Source organism: Coregonus clupeaformis, chromosome 15, assembly GCF_020615455.1.
Source record: "Coregonus clupeaformis isolate EN_2021a chromosome 15, ASM2061545v1, whole genome shotgun sequence".
NCBI lineage: Eukaryota > Metazoa > Chordata > Actinopteri > Salmoniformes > Salmonidae > Coregonus > Coregonus clupeaformis.
In genome coordinates this window covers 35,074,886-35,096,303 of record NC_059206.1, presented here as the reverse complement: position 1 = coordinate 35,096,303, position 21,418 = coordinate 35,074,886, and the positions used below count along the sequence as shown (strand labels likewise).

At 43.0% G+C, this 21,418-nt stretch overlaps 1 protein-coding gene across 1 annotated transcript in view; it reads right to left on the bottom strand.

The window, feature by feature from the left end:
• The window catches only part of LOC121582487 (astrotactin-2), a 537,985-nt gene that overhangs the window by 224,066 nt on the left and 292,501 nt on the right, over positions 1-21,418 (bottom strand). Inside the window, exon 10 of the mRNA XM_041898306.2 lies at positions 20,306-20,443. Coding sequence (XP_041754240.1) covers positions 20,306-20,443 — 138 coding nt within the window. The remainder of the gene's footprint in view (positions 1-20,305; positions 20,444-21,418) is intronic.

The following is a 21,418-nucleotide window of genomic DNA, read 5'->3' as shown; positions in this document are numbered from 1 at the left end:
CGAAGCTGCCTCCTCTCCTTGTTCGGGCAGGCTTCGGCGTTCATCGTCACTGGCCTTCTAGCCACTGCCACTCCTCATCTCATCATTCCATTTGTTTTGTCTTGTTTTTACACACACCTGGTTCATATCCCCTCATCAATACCTGTATAATTATTCCCTCTGCCCCCCATGTCTTTGTGTGTGATTGTTTCATGTGGAGGTGTTGATAGCTCGGTGGAGCTTTATGTACCGTATCGTCGGGATTTTCACCCGTTTGTTTTGTTTTCTCCAGTGCGCCGTATTTACCACACTGTAGTTGTTTTACACATTGCTGCGTACTGCTGTATCTGCCGAATAAACCATTTATTCTGTGATTTACCCTTCCTGCGCCTGACTCCATCCAAATCATCCGCTACAAAATCACACACCCAACAGCAGGAGCGGCGAATATGGCAAGAGTCGTTGAGCGGGTCCGGGAGCATTCCAACATGTTAGTCAGCTTGGGCGAAGCGATGGATCGGGTTCTCCAGGTCGTCCAGCGCCTGGAGAGGAGAGGACCCGACCCTGCGGAAGGAACCAGCTGAGCGACCGGATCCAGCCACCCAACCACACCCCAGCGCCCAGAGGTATTCACCTATACCGACCGAGGGAATACGACAGGAGAGCGGCCCGCTGCCAGGGTTTCCTCCTGCAGCTGGACCTCTATTTTACCACCATCAACCCGGCTCCATCAGATCGGGAGAAGGTGTCTGCACTCGTCTCCTGCCTATCGGGGAAAGCCCTGGAGTGGGTCAAAGTGGTCTGGAATGAACGAGGAGACGCATTGGACAACTACAGAGAGTTCGCTCGCCTCTTCCGGGCAGTCTTCGATCATCCCCCCCGAAGGTAGAGAGGCGGGCGAGCATCTGGTCCATCTGAGGCAGGGGACAAGGACCGCACAGGACTTTGCACTGGAGTTTAGAACTCTAGCGGCTGGGTCCGGGTGGAATGAGCGGGCCCTCATCGACCACTTCCGATGCAGCCTGCGTGAGGACGTCTGAAGGGAGCTAGCCTGCCGGGATACCACGTTGACCTTCAATCAACTGGTGAACATTTCCATCCGGTTGGACAACCTGCTGGCTTTGAGAGGACGTCCTGGAAGGGGCCTGCCCGTTTCAACCCCCTTCAATCCGGATCAAGTTCCAATGGAGCTGGGTGGTGCAGCGATCCAGGAGAATGGAGGACGACAGATCCAGTGTCACTCTTGTGGCAAGAGAGGACATTCTGCTGAACACTGTCGTCAGAGTTCTTCTGGATCTGGAGGCGGCAGGCAGGGCACTCTCGCGTCACCTCAGGTAGCGCAAACCCACATTTGTTCAGAGCCCTCTGCTGCGCATTTCACCATCCATGTCCACTTCCCTGATTACACGGTAGTTCCCCAGTGTAAGGCGCTGGTCGATTCAGGCGCAGCTGGGAACTTTATGGATAGGTCTTTAGCTAATAGTCTACGTATTACATTGGTTCCCCTGTCCATTCCATTGCCCATCAAAGCACTTGACAGTCGACCATTAGGGTCAGGTTTTGTTAGGGAGGTTACAGCACCAGTCACTATGATTACGCAGGAGACCCATAGGGAGCAAATCACCTTATATATTATTGAGTCCCCTGATTTCCCTGTTGTGTTGGGTCTTCCCTGGCTAGCACTACACAACCACACCTTTTCATGGCCACAGAGGGTTCTCACGGGGTGGTCGCGAGAGTGTCAGGGTAGGTGTCTAGGTGTTTCCATTGGTGCAACCATGGTGGAAAGTCCAGACACTACCTCCACCATGCGCATTCCCCCCGAATATCTCGATTTGGCTCACGCATTTTCCAAAACGCAGGCGACCAAATTACCAACCCATCGGGCGGGAGATTGCGCGATAAACCTCCAGTTAGACGCTGTGCCTCCCAGGAGTCATGTATATCCCATCGCAGGCTGAAACGGTGGCTATGGAGACATATGTCTCCGAGTCCCTGCGCCAGGGGTTCATACGTCCCTCCACTTCACCCGCCTCCTCGAGTTTATTTTTCGTGTATCTGCCGAATAAACCATTTATTCAGTGATTTACCCCTCCTGCGCCTGACTCCGTCCAAATCACCTTCTACAAATTGGCTCAGAACAGGGCAGTACGGCTGGCCATTAAATACGCATGTCAATCTCTCATGGCTCAAAGTCGAGATGAGGTTGACTTCATCACTACTTGTTTTTGTAAGAAGTGTTGACAAGCTGAATGCACCGAGCTGTCTGTTTAAACTACTAGCACACAGCTCGGACACCCATGCATACCCCACAAGACATGCCACCAAAGGTCTCTTCACAATCCCCAAGTCCAGAACAGACTATGGGAGGCGCACAGAACTACATAGAGCCATGACTACATGGAACTCTATTCCACATCAGGTAACTGATGCAAGCAGTAGAATCCGATTTATAAAACAGATAAAAATAGACCTTATAGAACAGCGGTGACTGTGAAGAGACACACACACAAGTACAGAGACACGCATACGCACACAAACGCACTCTACATGTGCATATCTAATATTGTATTATACATTTTGTACTGTAGATATGTAGTGGTATAATAATGTTTTATATTTTATCTTTTATGTGTAATTTAAGTGCCTTAATGTGTTTGGACCCCAGGAAGAGTAGCTGCTGCCTTGGATCCTAATAAATACAAATATAAATACAAATATACTGACCTACTAAAATATGGATATATGAATTAAAATGCAGGAAATATTGAAGAGCCTGGATCCCTCAAATCTGAATAAAAAACGATTCTGTTTACATGCACTGTGGTAGTGTCCAAATATAAAATATGGACAAAATATTACACACAGGTAGCCTTACAAATGTGGTGAGATTATTTCAAACATGCTTCTTCTTCAGACTTTGTGATGCAATTCTGTTTTATGCAAAGGTTGACTGGACTGCAGTTAGTCTGAATGGAATGGGTTGAATCTTTATCTCAACTCAAGCTAGTAGTGAGTAATGCAGTGAGTTGGTCACTCTCTATTCAAAGCACATTTCCTCACTCATCTAACCTATTCAAAATCCTAGAGAGAGAGAGAGAGAGAGAGAGAGATAGAGAGAGAGAGAGAGAGAGAGAGAGAGAGAGAGAGAGAGAGAGAGAGAGAGAGAGAGAGAGAGAGAGAGAGAGAGAGAGAGAGAGAGAGAGAAAGAGAGAGACAGAGAGATACAGAGAGAGAAAAAAAAAGAGACAGAAAATATGATAATAAGAGAATGGTAGAGAGAAAGACCGAACCAAGAAACAGTTACCCAGAACCAGACCCCCAAGTACATACGGTCGCTCCTTGCTGTTTTGTGAAATTAGTTTCTAGCAGCAGTGGGGATGACCTATTAAAGTCGCCTCCTCTAATCACTTCCTAGTCCCACTATCAGGAGCTGTTACTCACTTCCCTGTTGTGCCACTAGCAGTGCCTGCACCGCACTAGCGTTGATGTTGGAATTATATCAGAGTGTACATGTCCCTACGCCTTTTAATAAGCCCTGGTGCAAAACAAGGTTTACTCAACAGTACGTCTGTTGCATATAAACAGGTTCTAATAACGATTATGGCTAGCGTATCCAGCCATGGTAATCACTTCAGGGATCTCGCTCTCTCTCTCCTTATTTATTTATTTCCCTTTCTCTCATGGTATTACTATGCTTGAGAGAACTTGAGTTCAATTAAAAAAACAGAACAGCTTCAGGCCCCTTGATCATTTCAGTCCAAAGTCCCACAGCTCTATAGGGTGACTGTTTTTAAAACTGTGGTGTGTGTTTTGTTACTGAGACAGAGGGCAGATGGCATTTCAATGGACTAGTAGAAGCCCCGTATGGTGTTATGAATAAGGCCATTAATGCCTAAATCAATAGCTAGTTGAAGGGAAAAATGGATCAGAAAACACTTGGTGTACCTTTGTAGATGTGTAGTCTTTTGACCCTGTCTAGCAATGCTGTGTTTAGAGTGTGCATCAAACATAGCTATTTATGCTATTCCCTTCATGTTTTCAAAATAGGAAAAGTACTTCCTTCCATTTGAAGTCCCATCTTTCGAACTGCATTAGCAATCCCACCCAACTATCCCACTTTGATTTTCAGTGATGTCAATTAAGTAAAATAGCAGTCGAGAGACTGGTCCTAGAGATTAGGGTTCAAACCTCAAAGGGCATCTTTACACCGGCAAATATCAAAGTACATGAGTTAGCCTTTCTCTATTTTCCAAAAGGTTAGGAGTTGTAATTAAAATAAGAGTAGGTCTATAGACCAAAGCCCTGGAAACAATTTCTCCTCTCAACCACTAATTTCCAAGGAAACTGGTTCCAAATTGTGAGGAAACGGTCAGCTATATAATACACTCTCACCAGGAAGCTGAACACATACACATGTAGGATCTTAATTTGAGTCAGTTTGCTACAGCAGGAAAATAACCCTGCAGAAACAGGAAATGTGAATTATTATGTGGATTATAATTAATGGACATTTGTGTAGGGGTTGATACATATTTCGTAAGGGAAGATCAAGTCTGACATTTCAAATGGAAACTACAAACTTCATAAGACTTTTTAAACCTCAAATTCACAACAAGTTTAAAATGTCCTGCATTGCAGGGAAGTTCTCCTGCAACACAGTGATCAAATTAAAATCCAACGTCTGTAGCAGCAGAAAACACTTATTTTCACTTTTTGGGAAAACTAAAACTGAATACCTGTACGAGCGAGAGAGACATGTTTTTGCCTGAACAAGTTGAGCAAATATAACCATATTAGCACCCATGGAGAGGGAGCCCTGTAGCATTGGTCACGATAGAATACAGAGCTTACATGTTGACATCTGCCATTAGAACCAATCTACTAAACTGTGAGCTCTGACAATATTTTTGTGTCCCCTATAAACCCTATTGGCGAAGCTGCTGCAGAATCTGCTGCCTCACTCCCACAGTAGATTAGATGCAATTCCTTAAATGACGCTTGAGAGAACCTCCTCTCATACCAGTAATACATCTGAGCATATCCAATGACAATGTACCAAAACAGGGCTCTGAAACATGCGTTAAGCCAAGTTGTGCAAGCAGTTATGGTAATAACACATTTTACATTTACATTTACGTCATTTAGCAGACGCTCTTATCCAGAGCGACTTACAAATTGGTGCATTCACCTTATAGCCAGTAGTACAACCACTTTACAATGTGTTTTTATATTTTTTATTTTATGTTTTTTCTCCGTTTTTTTTAATTATTTTTTTACATTTAAAGCCTAATAGTCTAATGTAGGCGGTAAAACATGTAGGCTAAGCTAACCTATAGTTTATAACAATGTTGCCTGTTGTTAGAGGATGTTCATGTCTTTTTTGTAAACTCTCTTAAGTTGCGTGAGTAGGTGAACGGAATGGAACTTCCAAGTTAATCACTTCCAACTTCCAAGATTCACTATTCATAACAAACTATTACATAGCTCACCACATTTCTAATGTAGGAAATGTATATATTTTTCTCTCCAATCCATTTGAAGTGTTTGAAATGGCTCAGCAGCTCATTTTGAGTGGAGTTTAGGTGGTGTTTCGCCTATTTGTTTGTGTGGATGCAGCAGATGCAAAAGTGCATAGCTTTGGCCTATTTGAACGGACAGCCCTGAATTTACAAATTGATTATATACCATTTGGTGTCTGAAATCATATGGAATCATACTGAATAGTACAGCACATATGCATTTCAAACTTCACATAGGGTAAGATTGAATAGGTTTTACAATTACAACACAAAGGATGAAGGAAAAAGAGGGGGACAGGCTTTGTCAGTATCTGGAATTTCAGTCTTTATTGTTAACTATACATTTTGAGATTTCAATATAAAGTCCTCCAGGTGACACTTCTGGGATTTTTTATGCCTTAGTTACTCTTCAAGGGAGGTTGAGAAGGGTAACATGATCACGCAGACTTAAAGTGATATCCCATTTATCAAACAAAGTTTAAAGTACAGTAATTACCACAATTCTGTTACTTGTACAGAAAGCTCATGTGTATTGTTTTGTTACGGACATTTATTCTAATAAAAACTCTAAAAGTTCATTTCAATGATCTATTTCAATGTACTGGTGTGTGACAGTAGTGATTTGGTAAGGAGAGAACAAGAAAGTTACACTTCTCATGTTGTATATATATACTGTGTAGTGTGGCGTTTGCAAAGTAGCCAGATTGCGTTATGATTTCTTATTCCATTCTATCATTGCCTGCGTTGTAAATGGCTTCTGGAATGGGCTAGAAATTTGAAAATAGAATAACAACAATCAATCCACTGATATTATTTTTGGTCTCTGGCCATGCAGTCAATTACTGTTCCATCTCCATTTGAGGCTGGTCATTTGCAGGCAGTAATCCACAGCAGAGAAATGCCCTCAACGAAAGGAATCAGATAAGATATGAGGCTTTTAGCCTCCCCTGAAGGCAAATAATGTGATACAAAAAGAGCTATATATAATATTCAAAAAACATATACAGTGGGGAGAACAAGTATTTGATACACTGCCGATTTTGCAGGTTTTCCTACTTACAAAGCATGTAGAGGTCTGTAATTTTTATCATAGGTACACTTCAACTGTGAGAGATGGAATCTAAAACAAAAATCCAGAAAATCACATTGTATAATTTTTAAGTAATTAATTTGCATTTTATTGCATGACATAAGTATTTGATACATCAGAAAAGCAGAACTTAATATTTGGTACAGAAACCTTTGTTTGCAATTACAGAGATCATCCGTTTCCTGTAGGTCTTGACCAGGTTTGCACACACAGCAGCAGGGATTTTGGCTCACTCCTCCATACCTTCTCCAGATCCTTCAGGTTTCGGGGCTGTCGCTGGGCAATACGGACTTTCAGCTCCCTCCAAAGATTTTCTATTGGGTTCAGGTCTGGAGACTGTCTAGGCCACTCCAGGACCTTGAGATGCTTCTTACGGAGCCACTCCTTAGTTGCCCTGGCTGTGTGTTTCGGGTTGTTGTCATGCTGGAAGACCCAGCCACGACCCATCTTCAATGCTCTTACTGAGGGAAGGAGGTTGTTGGCCAAGATCTCGCGATACATGGCCCCATCCATCCTCCCCTCAATATGGTGCAGTCGTCCTGTCCCCTTTGCAGAAAAGCATCCCCAAAGAATGATGTTTCCACCTCCATGCTTCACGGTTGGGATGGTGTTCTTGGGGTTGTACTCATCCTTCTCCTTCCTCCAAACACGGCGAGTGGAGTTTAGACCAAAAAGCTCTATTTTTGTCTCATCAGACCACATTACCTACTCCCATTCCTCCTCTGGATCATATAGATGGTCATTGGCAAACTTCAGACGGGCCTACACATGCGCTGGCTTGAGCAGGGGGACCTTGCGTGCGCTGCAGGATTTTAATCCATGACGGCGTAGTGTGTTACTAATGGTTTTCTTTGAGACTGTGGTCCCAGCTCTCTTCAGGTTATTGACCAGGTCCTGCCGTGTAGTTCTGGGCTGATCCGTCACCTTCCTCATGATCATTGATGCCCCACGAGGTGAGACCTTGCATGGAGCCCCAGACCGAGGGTGATTGACCGTCATCTTGAACTTCTTCCATTTTCTAATAATTGCGCCAACAGTTGTTGCCTTCTCACCAAGCTGCTTGCCTATTGTCCTGTAGCCCATCCCAGCCTTGTGCATGTCTACAATTTTATCCCTGATGTCCTTACACAGCTCTCTGGTCTTGGCCATTGTGGAGAGGTTGGAGTCTGTTTGATTGAGTGTGTGGACAGGTGTCTTTTATACAGGTAACGAGTTCAAACAGGTGCAGTTAATACAGGTAATGAGTGGAGAACAGGAGGGCTTCTTAAAGAAAAACTAACAGGTTTGTGAGAGCCGGAATTCTTACTGGTTGGTAGGTGATCAAATACTTATGTCATGCAATAAAATGCAAATTAATTACTTAAAAATCATACAATGTGATTTTCTGGATTTTTGTTTTAGATTCCGTCTCTCACAGTTGAAGTGTACCTATGATAAAAATTACAGACCTCTACATGCTTTGTAAGTAGGAAAACCTGCAAAATCGGCAGTGTATCAAATACTTGTTCTCCCCACTGTAAGTGTCTGCACTACCGTAAATAGGCCTTTCATTATGACAGGTGGAGAATAGAAAGGGAAAGATACCTACAAAGAAAATCTATTTGATAAGGAAGATTCTAAGAAAAAAGAAAATAATCCCTTCAAGGCTCCTGGGAAATGTACCTCCAGCATGTAACCTTTCATCCTCATACCCCTCTACCCATCCTAGAAAAACCCCACAAGCGCAGCATCACTAACAAAACTGCTATATACAGTGGGGGAAAAAAGTATTTAGTCAGCCACCAATTGTGCAAGTTCTCCCACTTAAAAAGATGAGAGAGGCCTGTAATTTTCATCATAGGTACACGTCAACTATGACAGACAAAATGAGAGAAAAAAAATCCAGAAAATCACATTGTAGGATTTTTAATGAATTTATTTGCAAATTATGGTGGAAAATAAGTATTTGGTCAATAACAAAAGTTTCTCAATACTTTGTTATATACCCTTTGTTGGCAATGACACACGTCAAACGTTTTCTGTAAGTCTTCACAAGGTTTTCACACACTGTTGCTGGTATTTTGGCCCATTCCTCCATGCAGATCTCCTCTAGAGCAGTGATGTTTTGGGGCTGTCGCTGGGCACCACGGACTTTCAACTCCTTCCAAAGATTTACTATGGGGTTGAGATCTGGAGACTGGCTAGGCCACTCCAGGACCTTGAAATGCTTCTTACGAAGCCACTCCTTCGGGCGGTGTGTTTGGGATCATTGTCATGCTGAAAGACCCAGCCACGTTTCATCTTCAATGCCCTTGCTGATGGAAGGAGGTTTTCACTCAAAATCTCACGATACATGGCCCCATTCATTCTTTCCTTTAAACGGATCAGTCGTCCTGGTCCCTGGTCCCCTGGTTTCATCTGACCATATGACATTCTCCCAATCCTCTTCTGCATCATCCAAATGCACTCTAGCAAACTTCAGACGGGCCTGGACATGTACTGGCTTAAGCAGGGGGACACATCTGCCACTGCAGGATTTGAGTCCCTGGCGGCGTAGTGTGTTACTGATGGTAGGCTTTGTTACTTTGGTCCCAGCTCTCTGCAGGTCATTCACTAGGTCCCCCCGTGTGGTTCTGGTATTTTTGCTCACCGTTCTTGTGATCATTTTGACCCCACGGGGTGAGATCTTGCGTGGAGCCCCAGATCGAGGGAGATTATCAGTGGTCTTGTATGTCTTCCATTTCCTAATAATTGCTCCCACAGTTGATTTCTTCAAACCAAGCTGCTTACCTATTGCAGATTCAGTCTTCCCAGCCTGGTGCAGGTCTACAATTTTGTTTCTGGTGTCCTTTGACAGCTCTTTGGTCTTGGCCATAGTGGAGTTTGGAGTGTGACTGTTTGAGGTTGTGGACAGGTGTCTTTTATACTGATAACAAGTTCAAACAGGTGCCATTAATACAGGTAACGAGTGGAGGACAGAGGAGCCTCTTAAAGAAGAAGTTACAGGTCTGTGAGAGCCAGAAATATTGCTTGTTTGTAGGTGACCAAATACTTATTTTCCACCATAATTTGCAAATAAATTCATAAAAAATCCTACAATGTGATTTTCTGGAAAAAATAATCTCAATTTGTCTGTCATAGTTGACGTGTACCTATGATGAAAATTACAGGCATCTCTCATCTTCTTAAGTGGGAGAACTTGCACAATTGGTGGCTGACTAAATACTTTTTTTCCCCACTGTATAGCCCCCTCCTCATTCTGCACCTGGCCAAGTCACATTTCTCTGCTCTGACACACACACACGCACAGACACACACACATGTTATGCTGGACCTCTCGTCAACACCCTCAGGGCGCTGCCACTCTTATCTGCCCTTGCTAGCGCCCCTTTAAAGTTAATAAATAATCATTAGTCATCTGTCACCTCGCATAGCCCTGTCATGCTTTACACACCTAAGGCACAATCACACTGAAATGCTTAATTGTGGCACCTTACTGAAAGCCAACAAATCCATAATAAAAAAAGTTTGCCCTTAGCTCGGGTCTCTCCATCTCTCCCTCAGACTCCCGCTCTCGCCCCCCCACACACACACACACCCTGTTCTCGCACTCTCTTTATTTTTGGCAGCTCTCTTTTCTCGGCTAGCTTACATCCTGTAACACATGGCTTTCTGTGCATCATCTGAGCTTGACAAAGCATTGACAAACAACTCTTACATTTGGAGGAAAATATGGAGGGATGAAGGTGAGCTGCCACAGAGAGAAATAATGGGTTGTGTGACCGTGTGGAGCATGCTAACACTTCTCCTCACACATGGCTGAGCTTCTAAAGGGAAAGAAATCAGCTTGATGCAAAAACTCCCAAAAATAAAAACAAAAAACTAACAGAAGTCATCCAAACTCACACACTGCCCTGTGCCCTGGGCATGCATTTGAGAAATTAGTAACAGTTCTATGTTCTATGTCACATGATACTTCCAATGTAACTGCCCATATATCATACATGAGGCTGTCTTGAACTTGTGCCATATGTCAAAGAATACCGATCAATAAAATACAGGTAGTGTATGTATTAGTCCACTGGCTAGAGTGTACCTGCACTTTTGCTTCAACCCTGTGCAAATCTACTTTTAATTGCACCACTGTATCCAAGCCATTAGTCCGTCAGGAATATATTTTCTGGCACATAGTGCAGATGCTGGATGCAGTAGCATCTAAACAGTGACTCTAATCTACTTGTTATTAATCTGTGCTCTAGCCTTCCCCCTTCTGGGTGATGAATCACCTGACTAACGCTGGTACTAAAGTTAGAGCAGTGCCCCGGCACTATAACTGACTCCGTTATTGGTGTGCCCCACACTTGATTAATGCTTGTTTTCCAGCTCGGCCCACAAATATGCTGACTCTCATCAGGTACTTTTGTCAGATCGGGAGTACATTACCCAATCTTTCTTTTCCCATTCTTTACTTAATCTTAATAGAGAAATCGGGGACAAATGAAAAATGAGGCAAACCGAAGTGATAAAACAAAGATTAATCCAAAGTCCTTTAGTTTGAGATTGGTCGGCCCATAAATAATATTTTTCGACAGAGCTTTAGAATTGGAGGTTGATTTATTCATTTGTTTTTGTCCCAGGTCCCCATTTCCTGGGGTAGCATATGGGCTTGCATAGGATGGTGGGGGATGGATTGTTTGAGGTTGGCTTGATCATGTGGATTGGGCTATTCATCATCGGTCCGGTCTGGTCTGTCACAGACATCTCCACGTTATCGGCAGCCTGGTATTGACAGAGCAGTGTTCTTTGAGCACAGTTCGAAATGCTTGATGTGCCAGTGATTGGAAGACTTATGAAGTGTTTTTTCGACAGCCTGGCATTATTCGGTCTGCTTGGAGAAAAATATAAAATAAAACCAATCTCTAGGTGATGGTTCATTGAGGTTTGGGATGGACCAATCCGATTCTAGACCAAGAGAGCCACGCCCAACAAGGCCCAGATTGACCCAATACAACCCAATCAGGCCAAGAAAAGTCTTGACAAGTCTAGAATATGGTATCTTAAAAGGTCAAGGAGTTTTCCCATGTTTGATTGAAGTAGCATTAAACAGCATGTTGGCTGTTGAACACAGTATGTCCTGTAGCTACAATATGCTTCAATTTCAAAACAAACCATAACTCATTGAATCCTGCACAATGAGTACCTCTGACATTGATCTTCCAAAGCATGAATAGCCTAGTGTTGTGAGGATATCAATCAGCTAATCTGGTCATACATCGCAGCATACCACAGTGGATGGAGATGGTTCATAAGAGGAGATAGTCAGAGAAAGTGTGTGATGGTGGAGTGGTCATATACTGCAATTGGCGAAGAAGCTCAATGGAGAGTGGGTGAAAACGGTGTACAGTATCTTCTCCCCATTCTACAGTAATCTGATGCAGTCAAATGTATTGTAGCAGTGTGCTGTGGAGATGTAGAGATGATGACACTGGGAAGTCAAATAATATGTTATAGTCACATCGTAAGATTTCCTTTACAGTCATCTAATGAACAAATTACCAAAAGTTAGAACTGAATCTTTAAGATATTTGCCATGTTCTGTGTTTAGTATACATTTGTTGGGGGGTGCAGAATATCCTCAAGTATCATGTGTAGGCCTGCTACATTTATCTGACAATCCAACATTAGCTACAGTGAGGGAAAAAAGTATTTGATCCCCAGCTGATTTTGTACGTTTGCCCACTGACAAAGAAATTATCAGTCTATAATTTTAATGGTATGTTTATTTGAACAGTGAGAGACAGAATAACAACACAAAAATCCAGAAAAACACATGTAAAAAATGATATAAATTGATTTGCATTTTAATGAGGGAAGTAAGTATTTGACCCCCTCTCAATCAGAAAGATTTCTGGCTCCCAGGTGTCTTTTATACAGGTAACGAGCTGAGATTATGAGCAAACTCTTAAAGGGAGTGCTCCTAATCTCCGTTTGTTACCTGTATAAAAGACACCTGTCCACAGAAGCAATCAATCAATCAGATTCCAAACTCTCCACCATGGCCAAGACCAAAGAGCTCTCCAAGGATGTCACAGACAAGATTGTAGACCTACACAATGCTGGAATGGGCTACAAGACCATCGCCAAGCAGCTTGGTGAGAAGGTGACAACAGTTGGTGCGATTATTCGCAAATGGAAGAAACACAAAATAACTGTCAATCTCCCTCGGCCTGGGGCTCCATGCAAGATCTCACCTCGTGGATTTGCAATGATCATAAGAACAGTGAGGAATCAGCCCAGAACTACACAGGAGGATCTTGTCAATGATCTCAAGGCAGCTGGGACCATAGTCACCAAGAAAACAATTGGTAACACACTACGCCGTGAAGGACTGAAATCCTGCAGCGCCCGCAAGGTCCCCCTGCTCAAGAAAGCACATATACAGGCCTGTCTGAAGGCCAATGAACATCTGAATGATTCAGAGGAAAACTGGGTGAAAGTGTTGTGGTCAGATGAGACCAAAATCGAGCTCTTTGGCATCAACTCAACTCGCCGTGTTTGGAGGAGGAGGAATGCTGCCTATGACCCCAAGAACACCATCCCCACCGTCAAACATGGAGGTGGAAACATTATGCTTTGGGGGTGTTTTTCTGCTAAGGGGACAGGACAACTTCAACGCATCAAAGGGACAATGGACAGGGCCATGTATCTTCAAGTCTTGGGTGAGAACCTCCTTCCCTCAGCCAGGGCATTGAAAATGGGTCGTGGATGGGTATTCCAGCATGACAATGACCCAAAACACGGCCAAGGCAACTAAGGAGGGCTCAAGAATAAGCACATTAAGGTCCTGGAGTGGCCTAACCAGTCTCTAGACCTTAATCCCATAGAAGATCTGTGGAGGGAACTGAAGGTTCGAGTTGCCAAACATCAGCCTCGAAACCTTAATGACTTGGAGAAGATCTGCAAAGAGGAGTGGGACAAAATCCCTCCTGAGATGTGTGCAAACCTGGTGGCCAACTACAAGAAACGTCTGACCTCTGTGATTGCCAAAAAGGGTTTTGCCACCAAGTACTAAGTTATGTTTTGCAGAGGGGTCAAATACTTATTTCCCTAATTAAAATGCAAATCAATTTATAACATTTTTGACATGCATTTTTCTGGATTTTTTTGTTGTTATTCTGTCTCTCACTGTTCAAATAAACCTACCATTAAAATTATAGAGAGATCATGTCTTTGTCAGTGGGCAAACGTACAAAATCAGCAGGGGATCAAATACTTTTTTCCCTCACTGTACATTATCAACAAATGGGAAACACACTCTTATCATAAACATTTTTATCCAGATCATCGTAAATCAATGTCCAGGAGTAAGCTCTGCCAACATCGCCCCCCGCACTACCATACCCATGTTTTAATGTGACTAGTGTATTTAAATCCGAGAATGATTCTCCCCCACAATTGATTACCATCTGGTTTTAAATGCCAGGGTCTTCTCCCGGGATTTAATTGGCTTCTGGGACTTAATTAAAACAGAGCAGAAATTAACAAAGTTTCAGAGACAGCCGGACAAATGAATATCTCTCAGCATTTTAACTCATAAACGTTCACACAGCATATATTATTATTATTTATCTCCGATACGTGGTTCGGTAGAAATTGAATTAGCAAATTGACTAATCATTCATTACAGCAAGGCTACTCTGCCATTATGACTTGTCATCTGTCTTCATTGTTTGCATGGTAGTCATATCGACATTGTATACTGCATTGTAGTTGTTTGGTACTTAGGCCTCAATTCATAATCGTTTTGTACTCAGGCCTCAATTCATAGTCGTTTTGTACTCAGGCCTCAATTCATAGTCGTTTGGTCCTTCGGTCTCAATTCATAGTTGTTCAGTTCAATTCATAGTCATTTCAACCTGCATTGTGATATTTAATCGGTATTTATTTACCCCATGGTCAAATACAACAAAATAATAATTACCAGTACTGTAAAAAATCACTGCTAGAGAGTGTGTGGGCAGTTGTTTCTAAACAAAGACACTGTGTAGACATGTCGAGTTTGACTGAATTCCATCCAGCCTTGGATTCTTGGAGCAACGCATCAACGCTCAGTATCAATACATCTATCATGACTGACTGACTACATTTTCTCTTGGAGAGCATCAGAGGGGTGTGCTGCCCCACAGGATTCCCCCCCAACCAAAACACTTGGCATAATTATATTTTTTACACAGAAACCCGGTCTAATCACTCATAAAATGCTATGTTCCCTTCGTTAATGTTTTCAAAGTTATTATTTTGTTCCTGGTGTGATGTTAAATAGTAATTAAGGCTGCTTAATCATTCAGTAGGCCTGCTCTCCCAGCGGACGAGAACACTCGTTGCTACAGTGGAGTTGGTTGGGTTTGTTTAAAGAGGAATTATGTATTTTGTATTTTTCACAGATTAAAGTTTTCAGACATACTTCAACAGCAGAGCCTTTTCATCTTACTGTACGAAGGAGATACAGTACTGCAGCAATGTCAATAATAAGCATCCGGTTAAAGACAGAGGAAATATATATAGTGGATCATTATTCCTTTATGGTCAAACAGTGTTCAACTATGCAAAGACTGTAGTCTGAAATCAAAGTTTTCAAGACTAGGCAACTATTCAAAGTCAGCATTATAACCATTATTTTAAGCCCCAAAGTAGAGCATTAAGGAGTTCTCTGCAACAGGAGTTTATTTGCTGGGTCCAGATGTCTGCTCACACAGCTGACAGCTGTATTAGTGAGGAGAGATTAGACATGTTTGCTTTCACACACACACACACACACACACACACACACACACACACACACACACACACACACACACACACACACACACGAGCACACACAAACAGAGCCCACAGAGCCCCTCTGAGAGTCCCAGTCCTCTGAAATTATGCCACCGGAATCGAGTAGGGAACGTGCACTGTCCTTTCATAAAAACATGTCAGCTCCAAGATTAATAGCTGTAACCCAAATTGCTGTAACGTAAATGGGTGTCTCTGCTGTGCAGCCATAATGGCAAGTCCCCACTCCATTTTAGCTGGTCAATTTGGTGTTCTACTTCTAAACCGGAATTGAACTTGCAATGAAATCTATTCATCACCAGAACCCTCCTGAGTGATAGTCAAGATATAGAAAAAGCACTACGCAGTCAATACCTTTTTCCCCAGGTAAAACTTGAGAAAAAAAGATCACCTAGCAACACCTGCTTTCTAAAATGACCAACACAACAATGCCTGTACCTGTTCATATGTTTGATAAGGTATGATCAAGTGTTTGTTGAACACTGCTATTGATCTCAACATTGTTCTTCACAATTTTCTCTCATTACAAACGTATTCAAACGCACATCCTAATTAATTGGCAGTGGGATAGTAATCCTATTTCTGGGATAACAGAACGTTGGAGTAGTTAGCACAGATGTACACTATTGCCAAGGGAGCGCTCCACTCTCAATTAGGCCTCTCCTCCAGAATCACTAATGAAATGCAGCCTGTTGCCATTTTACATCCATATGTTAATGTTGTGGCAATTAGTACATGTATCACCTATGGACCACATATTGTAAAGTAGTTTTCAAACCATTTTAAAACAATTTTATCAACATTGCCTGCCTATGCACTAGTATTGTGTATACAGTGAGTCAGACAGTATTATATTTTATGCTTAGCCATATCTATCCATCAACAACCACTTTGTTGTTGACATGAGTTGTTGATGTCACTGTAGGCATTTGTGCTGTGGCTAGAAGTTCTCTGTTGTGGGATGACAGGTTACCATTACAATTCTATGCACACTGACATGACCCAAGTAACATTGTACAGTCGTGGTCAACATTTTTGAGAACGACACAAGTATTGGTCTTCACAAAGTTCGCTGCTTCAGTGTTATGATATATTTTTGTCAGATGTTACTATGGTATACTGAAGTATAATTACAAGCATTCCATAAGTGTCAAAGGCTTTTATTGACAATTACATTAAGTTTATGCAAAGAGTCAATATTTGTAGTGTTGACCCTTCTTTTTCAAGACCTCTGCAATCCGCCCAGGCATGCTGTCAATTAACTTCTGGGCCACATCCTGACTGATGGCAGCCCATTCTTGCATAATCAATGCTTGGAGTCTGTCAGAATTTGTGGGTTTTTGTTTGTCCACCCGCCTCTTGAGGATCGACCACAATTCCAAATCAAATCAAATCAAATCAAATTTTATTGGTCACATGCGCCGAATACAACAGGTGCAGACATTGCAGTGAAATGCTTACTTACAGCCCTTAACCAACAGTGCATTTATTTTAAACAAAAAAAGTAAGAATAAAACAACAACAACAACAAAAAAGTGTTGAGAAAAAAAGAGCAGAAGTAAAATAAAGTGACAGTAGGGAGGCTATATATACAGGGGGGTACCGTTGCAGAGTCAATGTGCGGGGGCACCGGCTAGTTGAGGTAGTTGAGGTAATATGTACATGTGGGTAGAGTTAAAGTGACTATGCATAAATACTTAACAGAGTAGCAGCAGCGTAAAAAGGATGGGGTGGGGGGCAGTGCAAATAGTCCGGGTAGCCATGATTAGCTGTTCAGGAGTCTTATGGCTTGGGGGTAGAAGCTGTTGAGAAGTCTTTTGGACCTAGACTTGGCACTCCGGTACCGCTTGCCGTGCGGTAGCAGAGAGAACAGTCTATGACTAGGGTGGCTGGAGTCTTTGACAATGTTGAGGGCCTTCCTCTGACACCGCCTGGTATAGAGGTCCTGGATGGCAGGGAGCTTTGCCCCAGTGATGTACTGGGCCGTACGGGATTAAGGTCTGGGGAGTTTCCTGGCCATGGAACCAAAATGTCGATGTTTTGTTCCCCGAGCCACTTAGTTATCACTTTTGCCTTATGGCAAGGTCCTCCATCATGCTGGAAAAGGCATTGTTCGTCACCAAACTGTTCTTGGATGGTTGGGAGAAGTTGTTCTCGGAGGATGTGTTGGTACCATTCTTTATTCATGGCTGTGTTCTTAGGCAAAATGTGAGTGAGCCCACACATGAATGGTCTCAGGATGCTTTACTGTTGGCATGACACAGGACTGATGGTAGCGTTCACCTTGTCTTGTCCGGACAAGGTGTTTTCCGGATGCCCCAAAACAATCGGAAAGGGGATTCATCAGAGGAAATGACTTTACCCCGGTCCTCAGCAGTCCAATCCCTGTACCTTTTGCAGAATATCAGTCTGTCCCTGATGTTATTCCTGGAGAGAAGTGGCTTCTTTGCTGCCCTTCTTGACACCAGGCCATCCTCCAAAAGTCTTCACCTCACTGTGCGTGTAGAATCACTCACACCTGTCAGCTGCCATTCCGGAGCAAGCTCTGCACTGGTGGTGCCCCGATCCCACTGCTGAATCAACTTTAGGAGACGGTCCTGGCACTTGCTGGACTTTCTTGGGCGCCCTGACACCTTCTTCACAACAATTGAACCTCTCTCCTTGAAGTTCTTGATGATCCAATAAATGGTTGATTTAGGTGCAATCTAGCAGCAATATCCTTGCCTGTGAAGCCCTTTTTGTGCAAAGCAATGATGACAGCACCTGTTTCCTTGCAGGTAACCATGGTTAACAGAGGAAGAACAATGATTTCAAGCACCACCCTCCTTTTAAAGCTTCCAGTCTGTTATTCTAACTCAAGCAGCATGACAGAGTGAGCTCCAGCCTTGTCCTCGTCAACACTCTCACCTGTGTTAATGAGAGAATCACTGACATGATGGCAGCTGGTCCTTTTGTGGCAGGGCTGAAATGCAGTGGAAATGCTTTTTTGGGTTTAAGTTCATTTTCCTGGCAAAGAGGGACTTTGCAATTAATTGCAATTAATCTGATCACTCTTCATGACATTCTGGAGTATATGCAAATTGCCATCATCAAAACTGAGGCAGCAGACTTTGAGAAAATTTGTATTTGTGTCATTCTCAAAACTTCTGACCACGACTGTACTATGAATGTCTTCACTATGCAATCTCTTGTGTGTGTCTTATTAATGTTGTTTGAAATTACTGACGGAAGTGTAAATGGTCAAAATCATTGTGGAAACTGTGCGAGAGAACATGCCCCCTAAGCACAGATCTAAACTGAACAAAAATATAAACGCAACATGCAAACATTTCAAATATTTTTATGATTTACAGTTCATATAAGGAAATCAGTCAATTGAAATAAATAAATTAGGTTCTGATCTATTCACATGACTGGGAATACAGATTTGCATCTGCTGGTCACATATACCTTTATAAAAAGGTAGGGGCGTGGATCAGAAAACCAGTTAGTATCTGGTGTGACCACTATTTGCCTCATGCAGCGCGACACATCTCCTTCACATAGAGTTGATCATGCTGTTGATTGTGTCCCACGTGAAGTGCAAAGTTGCTGGACATTGGCGGGAACTGGAACACGCTGTCGTACACGTTGATCCAGAGCATCTCAAACATGCTCAATGGGTGACATGTCTGGTGAGTATGCAGGCCATGGAAGAACTGGGATATTTTCAGCTTCCAGAAATTGTGTACAGATCCTTGCGACATGGGGCCGTGTATTATCATGCTGAAACATGAGGTGATGGGGCGGATGAATGGCACGACAATGGGCCTCAGGATCTCGTCAAAGTATCTCTGTGCATTCAAATAGCCATCAATAAAATGCTTTACTGTTCGTTGTCCGTAGCTTATGCCTGCCCATACCATAAACCCACCGCCAGCATGGGGCACTCTGTTCACAACGTTGACATCAGTAAACCGCTTGCCCACACGACGCCATACACACTGTCTGCCATCAGCCGGTACAGTTGAAACTACACTTCTCCAGCTTACCAGTGGTGAGCATTTTCCCACTGAAGTCGATTATGACGCCGAACTGCAGCCAGGTCAAGACCCAGGTGAGCTTCCCTGAGACTGTTTCTGACAGTATGTGCAGAAATTCTTTGGTTGTGCAAATCCACAGTTTAATCTGCTTTCCGGGTGGCTGGTCTCAAACAATCCTGCAGGTGAAGAAGCCGGATGTGGAGGTCCTTGTCTGGCGTGGTTACACATGGTCTGCGGTTGTGAGGCTGGTTGGACGTACTGCCATATTCTCTAAAACAACGTTGGAGGTGTCTTATGGTAGAGAAATGAACATTCAATTCTCTGTCAACATCTCTGGTGGACATTCCTGCAGTCAGCATGCCAATTGCACGCTCCCTCAAAACTTGAGACATCTGGGGCATTGTGTTGTGTGACAAAACTGCACATTTTAGAGTGGCCTATTATTGTCCCCAGCACAAGGTGCACATGTGTAATGATCATGCTGTTTAATTAGCTTCTTGATATGCCACACCTGTTAGGTGGATGGATTATTTGGCAAAGGAGAAATGCTCACTAACAGGGATGTAAACAAATTTATGCACAACATTTTAGAGAAATAAGCTTTTTGTGCGTATGGAACATTTCTGGGATATTTTATTTCAGCTCATGAAACATGGAACCAACACTTTACATGTTGTGTTTATATTTTTGTTCAGAATATAAATTAAACCTACCCATCATAAAACAGAACCTTAACCATTACAAGAAATAAAAATGGACCTCCAATCAGGTTTTAGGAGGCGACCTTCACCCCAACATACAGAGCTTGTATAGGTAAACTGACCTTAGAAAATAAATCTCTGCCCACACATATGTATTTTTAAAGGTGAACTGACCTGACATCCCCAGGGTCCTCTGTCACTAGCACATCAGTCTTGCAACTGGCGATGGGGTTGATTGACAGCTCCACCGGTGGCACCACAAAGCTCTTACTGACTGGCAGCCACAGACCCTGGCCTAGGCTGTAGGATGACCTGCATTGGCACAGAGACAAGAAGATACTTAAGTGTCAAAAATGGCAAGCACGTGATCACCCTCCATATTAAACAGTCAGCTAAATATAAATCAGTCAGCATTATAACAGCTGGTAAGGGATTGTCCTTTTTTTCCTTTTGACAGGGTCCTTTCTGTCTGTTTTTATTTGTTATCAATGCCATCTGTTTCAAACACAATGGGCTGAAGGTGGTACCAAAAGGCATATCATTAAATTGTGTTAAGCATTCAACTAAAAAGCTAGTACTTACTGTACATGAGGAAAGTTGAGATAAGATCAATGCTACTGTGCATAATGTTTAGACTTTGGGACAGGGAGCTTTTCCTGACCACATGACCTGACCGATGCTGTGTGAGGTCCATCAGTGTTATCAGTCATTCAACAGTGTGTGATAAGGTGGTGTTGAAGGAGTCAGGCGCAGGAGGGTAAATCACAGAAACAGGCTTTATTCCAAAAAATACAGGTTTACGCAGAAATGCGTCAAACACACTCCAGGGCACAAAACAGGTGCACTGGAAAATACAAGGCACACGGGAAAAATAATCCCGTCGATACCAAATACAAGAGCTCCACCGAGCTACTAACCTCCACAACAAACAATCACCCACAAAGACAAGGGGGCAGAGGGAACACTTATACATGGACTAATTAGGGGAATAGAACCAGGTGTGTGTGATTGACAAGACAATTGATATGATGATTGGGGCGGCAGTGGTTAGTACTCCGGTGACGACGAACGCCGAAGCCTGCCCGAACAAGGAGGGGAGGCAGCCTCGGCGGAAGTCGTGACACAGTGCTACAGCAGTAGTGTTAATATTAGCAGTTCTACCCTGGCAATTAACATCATGCCATATTACACAATTATCATTAAACATTTTAAACATTTTACATCCAGTTTATGACCATTACTCCCTGTGTATGAACTCTTATTGAGAATCATCATTAAGTGTGCAGT